Below are 7,445 nucleotides of genomic sequence, written 5' to 3' on the forward strand. Positions count from 1 at the left end.
CGTCTGCCAGTGTCCAAGGAATCAAAAGCAACTAGCCTGACGCAAGGTTCTCGATGCAGACAACGAGAAGACAGATCGTGAGCAATGCCACTCCATTCATAGCAAGGGATAGTCATAGGAAGCTAAACGAAACAACAGAGATAATGCACAAATCAACGCCCTGCGTTAAATACCGGAAATGAAGAACCCTAACCCTAAGCCTAGCACTATTTGGAGATTATATAGTAGGAGCGTACCTGCAGGCTAGTCACGGATTCGCCATCCGAAGAAGAGCTCGACTCGTCGCTCCACGAAACCATGGCGTAACGTGACCGGCGGCAAGACGTGGATCGGTGGCGGCGGCGGCGGCGGTCGCAGTGGATAGATAGAACGCGCGTGGAGATCGCGAGGGAAGAACCGCCCCGACCAGGTGGCCAGCGCGGCCCATTTAAACGGGCTGTAATCAAAATAAAAATTGTTAAATGGGCTCGGCAACGGGAGCGGCCGTGTGTCGCGCCGTCTAACGGCATCCGTCACCCCCCCTCCACGTCATCGCGACAAGCGGCCCGAGTTACACTACAAGCCATAAAATGGTGGGTTTTTCTTTTCTTTATGAGGGGAAAATGGTGGGTTTTTGGTACGAAGTCTATACTATAGACCAAAGTGAGCTGGTATCTTCTATATCTAAATGGTGGTGAACCAAAGGAGTGAAAAAAATTTAATTATTACCACACATAATTACATCTTCTATATCTAAACAACTAGCCACCACTAACCTATTTCTCTTAACATGCAAGTTTGCCACCTCGTCATTCAACATGTATGGAGAAAGGTCCACCACAACATGCAAACAAAATATTCCCGCAACAACATATACATGTTACACGTAACCATTTCTCTATGAATATATTGCAAAACATTCCCGCAACAACATGCCGGGTATCGTCTAGTTTTCTAATATAATATAACTACAGTGGACAACACAAAAGATGCCATCATTACAATGGCTAAAATGCTATCCATTTTCCATGATTAAAGTCCCTAGTGACCGCCTCCTGTTTAGTCCATATATGCTACAAGCACTATCTCAAGGTACTGGCCTCTTGCAATAGTATATATCATGTATCATGTATGCAGTAACACATTGTAAACACCTCACTATTAGATCACTGGATTCATCCTAACATAACTTTAGCAACTGTTCTACTCTTCTTCGCCCACCACGCTTCTGCACACGATAACAGGAAAAGTTAATGAATGACAAGTTAAAAACAATTATAACCTACAATGCATACAAAAACTTACTTCTTATTTAGTTTGCATTTCTTGCTGCGTTTAGTGTGCCCTAGCAATTTGCATGCGCCGCACCTGATTCTGATCTCGTCGTACGAAAGTGGCCTACCATTTTTCGACATAGGGCGGTTCTCATCTACCTTAGTTGCACCTTTCGTTGATACTTTAATAGGATCATGAACTTCAACTATGTTGCCTTCACCATCGTCTACATATTCAATTGCACAAGTACTAAGATCAGCCGTTTTCTTACTCAAATTTTCCTTTAGCTGATCATACTCATGGCTCTTAGCTATCACGGTCTTCAAACTCTCCTGTAACTGATCCCACAAAGTTGGGTGTTTGCATGCTGCATGCATAGCTTCTGAAGCCAACACACTGACCTGGCTATATTTCATTCTTTCAGCTGCTCCAGTCCATCCAAATCCCAACAGATCGCTTGTGCGCCTGGCGGGCAGTCCCAACCTTGCGTCTTTCGTGAACCGCACAAGAACTAAACACTTTGGTATTTCAGATATATTCAAGTACTTCAGTACATGGAATATGTGCTTGCAAGGTAGACCCTTTCGAATCATTCTTCTGCAGCTGCACCTTATAGTTTCTGCGGAATTTACTGGAGTGTACTCCACCCAAAAACGGCTCTTCCGGTTATTCTTCCAGGCCACGATGTACTGCTGTGATCCGTCTCCGAGCTTTATTTCTACAATCTCCATGCCACCAATTTTCCTAAGATCAGCTTGCAACATATAGAAGTTTGCTGGAGTGAAGACGTGAGAAGCAGCTATCTCAAGTTCCCTCGAGCTAGTAACTGGCACCGGTAAACTCTGTGAGGCCGTGCAATCATCTCGTGCCTCATTCTCACGGATACGTACAACGGCGTTCTCATAGTGCAAAATCATATCCACCAGGGTCATTTCACCGTCTAGGTGGAGGTGAAGGCATGAGTTTAGACTTTCACTCCTCTGGTTGCTTTTCATGCCAAGCCAAAAACCCTCTGTCAGATAAGCCGCGGCCCACAGTCTCCTCTTCTTATACATCCGTCTCAACCATGTTACTGTTTTTTCCGACTGCCATCTTTTGGAAAACGCGTGCCATCTCTCCTCAAACGTGGCCGTGGACGTGCTGTAGTACAGAAGAGTTCGGAACTCCTTCAAGGACTTGTGACTGAGGTGAATCTTCATATTTTTTTCTATATGCCACGTACATATACGGTGCCACACGTCTGGCAAGACTTGGCGAATTGCCTTGATCATCGCAGCGTCGGCGTCCGTGATAACACTCATCGGCATCTTTTGACACATGGACCTCAAAAAAGTCTCCAGCAGCCACACATATGTCTCTTCGGTCTCGTCCGAAACTATGGCACAAGCAAAAACAGTGGTCTTCCGGTGATTGTTAAGACCAACAAAGGGTATGAATGGCATACCATACCGGTTCATCTTGTACGTGCTGTCAAATACAAGCACGTCGCCGAAGTCCTCATAGTCATGACGAGACTGGGAGTCACACCAGAACATCCTATTCATATGTCCTTCCTTGTCTAGCTTGTACTCGAAAAAGAAGCTAGGATCCCTCTGTTTCCTACTGACCATGATGCCTATGACTGTGGCAGCATCACCTTTTGAAAGCAGCTTCCTCTTCTCCCTGGCGCAAAGGTTGTATATTTCACGCCTGGTAAAACCAACACCGCCATACCATACATGTTTGCTGATGAAGGAATCCATCATGTCGTGAATTCTAATCCCTGCAGCTCCCATGGACAGTATCTCAGCTCTCTGGTACTCTTTGATTTTTCTGTGGGACCAAAGAAAAGGTACCTCGTCCGGTCCTGCCAAGATATGGCTATGCTTGTCCTCAAAACTATCAACATACCAAACCCCACGCTTTTGGTCAAGCTTCACGGTCAGGTGCGCTTCGCAGTGGCAGCGTGTCTCGGGTCTGAGCCTACGGCTGTGTCCTTCCTCGGTTAGCAACCTGCTGTCACGTTTTCCTTGTCTGGAACAAACAAACCGCCTATAACGCATATGACGTGACTCGGTTTTGCTATACCTGACCCTATTCTTTCTAATGCTGAAACCATTATCTCTAGCATAGCTGTTGTAGAAATCATACGCAGCCTCGTGAGACGTAAAAGTCATTTGTATTATCTGCATGAACATATCCCTCTTATCATCTGCACTAGCAGTATCTTGGACATTCTTTTTCCCCTCAACTTCTGTCACCTACACAATCATAACATAGCCATGAAAACAGTTTTCTATGGTATAACATTACTTCCATACAACATTGATTACATACATACCTCACTCATGATGACCGACGATTGCGACTCCCCAGAATCAGATGCAGCTAATGATTCGACATCAAGGCCTGTCTCCGCGTCGGATTCACCGTAATAGTCGTACGCATTATGACATTCGGAAATGAGCTGAAAAATATAACACAAATACATAAGTACTTATCATATAATATTCCAGGATTAATTCAATTTGCATGCATGCCAACAAAAAATTCCACTTCCATACCTGACTAATGTAATCTTCATTCGAGATCTCCGAGTTGTTTTCCTCACCATCATCATGCTCATTGTTTTCCTGACCATCATCATGTTCATCCATCTATAAATTTTCAAAATATAATATTGTCGGATGCCACCAAAAAATTACAACATGATAATGCCACTCACATTAAGATCTTCCAATACGTTCCCATTCTCTGACCTATCTCCACGATCTGAATTTTCATCATCTGACCAATCTTCTATCCAGTCTTTCATCAGTTCTCCAAACTCCATGTCATACATCATATCAGTTAACTCATCGTCCGCCATTTCCTACAACAATTAATATGTATCATCACATGTGCAAACATTATCAATGCTGACATATACAACACCTAGCGCACGATCACGGATGTTAAATAAACTACACCAACCGGAGAGCGCCCCAACCGAAGGCGTTCAGATCGTGCACACAACCGACGCCAACGACCTCTGATCGCCCATGGATCCTCCCCCCTCTCCACACCGAGCGGCGTTAAGGTACGTCCCACGAATCCAGTACGTGATCACTTTGGATCGCGAGAAGCAGCGCTACCCGTGATAACATGCGCCGCCAGATTCCTAGCCCACGGCACCAGTCGTGATTACTTTGGATCGCCGGATACCTAGGTAAGCCGCCGCATCAAATAACGGAGCCGTCGTGCACACAACCGACGGCAACCGACGCTAGGTTAACCCTAGAAAGAAGAAACCCACTTTAGCCCGCGTGATCACTGTGTATATCACGACGAGCAGCACTACCAGAACAAGATCTGCGATGGCCTGGACCGCCAGAAAGCTAGGTTGCCCGCCCCGCTAGGTTAACCACTACGACGAAAACAACGGCAGTTCGTTTGATGCTGCCGCGAGCGAGACAAACGTGGGGAAACGGGATGCGGTACCTGCGAGCGCTGGAGGTTGACGACGGTGCCGCGCGCGCTCTTGGACGAGATCGCCGGCGATAAGATCGCTGCCGCCGATATTCCTACAGAACCTCACCAGAATGATGGAGGAGCTGCGTGAATGATGGAGCTGCGTGATTGATTGAGCTGCGTGATTGATGGATCGGCCGTCGGCAGGTCCTACCTGGTCGTGGGGTCGTGTCATCCTTTTTTTTCGGGATGTCACCGTATACATACGTATGGGTCATACGGGTTATATGGGGCTTGGATATGGGCTACGGGGATTGGATATGGGCAGCGGCGGGCCGGAGAAAAAATATATGACGGGGTCAAGAATACCCCTAGAAAATTGAGTTAGGGGGTGCACCGGAGCAAGCCTCATCCAGTCGTTGAGCCACACCAGGGAAAAGACCCAAGATACACCACCAAGGAGCGGCTAGCCAGAGAGAAAGCTAAGCCAAAGCAACAAAATTAACTTGGAACCCACGCTTCCAGGGTCGATTTGCAGATGAGCGAGAGAAGTTCCAAAGTAGGACGTTGGTTCCAAAGTTGCAAGCGAAGGGCGACGGCAAAACCTTGGAGTCGTACCTTTTTCAAATGTTCCTGAGCACGGCGATCGCCGCCGTAGATGGAAGGCGAGGAGAGGGCAGGCCAGAGGCTAAGGGTCTGTGAGCGCCAAGAAAGCGTATGCACGCGTGTGCGAAGTTGAACATGAGGTGCTCTGGACGAACGGTGAAAAGCAACAAAAAGGAGAGTGAGCGAGGGCTCCGGCGACTAGGGTTTCCCCCGTCTTCCCCTCCCACCGCCGCCGGCCCTCCCGCCGCCGCCGGCCGTCGGCCTCGCGCCCCCTCCGTCCCCTTCCGCCCCTCCCCCTCCCCCCATCCTGTCCGCCTCGCGCCGCCTCCCCGGGAGGTGGCCGGGGCGGAGCTCGAGCTCCTCTTCCTCGGGCCCCTTCTCCCCCGTCTCCCCCCCCCCCCCCCGCCGCCGGCGGCGGGCGCCCCCGGCGCTGGCCCGGGTGGTGCCGGCGGCGGCGAGCCTTCTCGTCCCCGCGTGCGCGTGCTCCCTTCCCGGGGCTGGGAGGTGGCGACGGTGCTGCTCGGCCTTACTGCGGTCCGGTGGCCCTGCGGTGGCGGCTGGCGGCAGGTGTGGTGTCGGCGCCGCTCCTTGGCGGCGGGGCGGCGTGGTGGTGCTGGGTGGCTGTCGTCGCGCCCCCGGCCCAGATCTGGGCCCGGCGGGCCCCATTTGGGTCCTAGCGGGCCGGCTCCCCGGCGTGGCCTCGTTGTCTGCGGCGCGGTGAGGAGGAGGAGCGGCTCGGATACGGGGCGGCGGCACCAACGGCGTGCAGGCAGCAGCGCGAAGGCGGGAGCTTTACGAGCCCACGAGGGCTCGGCCGGGCCTGTGGGCCCACGGGCCTGGTGTGCTCCCGCTATTGCGTCCGGACGGCTACCGTTGCGGACGGTGGAGGTGGGGCCCTCCCGCGTGCCAACGGTGCTGATGCCCTAGTCCCGGCTCTGATTCTTCGCCGTGTTGTCCTCACTCCGCGTTGCCATGGTGAGACGGTGTGGGGGCCTCTTGACCGTGTTGGCGCTGGGTGGTGGTTGGTTTGGTGGCTGGCTCCGGAGCGCCCGAGGTGCGGGTTGGGATCAGGGGAAACCCCTGTCGGCTTGGCCGACACCGGCGCGGTGGCGCTTGTGGGTGCCACCTGACCTTCCGGGAGGGCGTCGGGGGCTACCCTTCCTCTCGCCTCGTCGTGTACCGGGGGAAACCCTTGGCAGCAGCGTCGTCATCGTCGCGATCCTTCTTGGAGGTGTTGATAGGTGCCGGCGCTTCGGAGTCTTGAAGCCTAGTAGATCCCGGTGGGCGCAGCGATCGCGAGGCTTCTTCGTTTTTGTTGATCCGCCGTTGTCGGCATTTGTTTCTTTTGCTTTTTCTGTGTCGTTTCTTTTTGGGCGTGACTGTGCTGCTTCCGCCCCAGCACATATCCTTGTATGGCTTGGTTGGTTGCTTTGTATACAAAGGGGGAAACCCTTTTTCGACAAAAGCAACAAAAAGAACTTGCATTTCGGGAGCGTGGCTGCGCCCAATCGCGAGGACTATGGCATCGACTGCATGCCCCTCCCATGGCCAGGCGGCATGGGAGCTAGGAGACAAGTGTGGACTATGACGCAGGGTCTCTCAAGTCTCGACCAGAACATGACGACGACAGTCAACATGCGTACGTTTTTGTATCACCAGGGTAGACATGAAACTGTATAAATGCAAAAGCGAACTTTTTCTTGCTTCACTTGATCAGCACCGTGAGGTAACTGCATTTCCTTCGCCTCTTGTTGTTCAAAGTTCTGTCAACTGATTCAGAAAACTCAGCAATTCCCATGTGTCAAAAGGTTTGCACGACGGTGGTTGGATCATTGCTGTATTATCCCGTTGGTTCTCTCAATCTTCTTTGTTTCTATATCTCAGTGCGAATCGGGGAGCTCCATCTTGTACGTGACCGTCAATCCCCGCAGGTCCACCGGCGACGACCGGACGTAGCCCAAGGCGTACGCGAAGTCACCGGTGCCGCCCACCACCGGGTAGTCAGACGGCCTGGGAAGGTTTGATCACATCTATCCATGGCAAAAGCACCAATGGACAACAGGATGGCGACACACGACACGTCTCGACACGCGACAGGCGTCGCACATGGCGATTCCGATCCCAACCCTCGCCGGTGCCGGGAGGTGTGGTTCCTA

General features: G+C 51.4%; 1 protein-coding gene across 1 annotated transcript; it reads right to left on the reverse strand.

Moving 5' to 3' along the window:
- Nucleotides 1-1,024: 1,024 nt before the first annotated feature.
- Nucleotides 1,025-2,193, reverse strand: LOC123048437 (protein FAR-RED ELONGATED HYPOCOTYL 3-like). The gene is made up of 2 exons (XM_044471540.1): nt 1,285-2,193; nt 1,025-1,207 (listed from the first exon to the last, which is right to left on the reverse strand). Exons 1-2 carry the CDS (start codon nt 2,184-2,186, stop codon nt 1,183-1,185), a joined length of 927 nt encoding a protein of 308 aa, XP_044327475.1. The 5' UTR covers nt 2,187-2,193; the 3' UTR covers nt 1,025-1,182.
- Nucleotides 2,194-7,445: the final 5,252 nt, after the last annotated feature.

The sequence above is a fragment of the Triticum aestivum genome, chromosome 2D (genome assembly GCF_018294505.1).
Source record: "Triticum aestivum cultivar Chinese Spring chromosome 2D, IWGSC CS RefSeq v2.1, whole genome shotgun sequence".
In the NCBI taxonomy this organism is placed as follows: Eukaryota; Viridiplantae; Streptophyta; class Magnoliopsida; order Poales; family Poaceae; genus Triticum; species Triticum aestivum.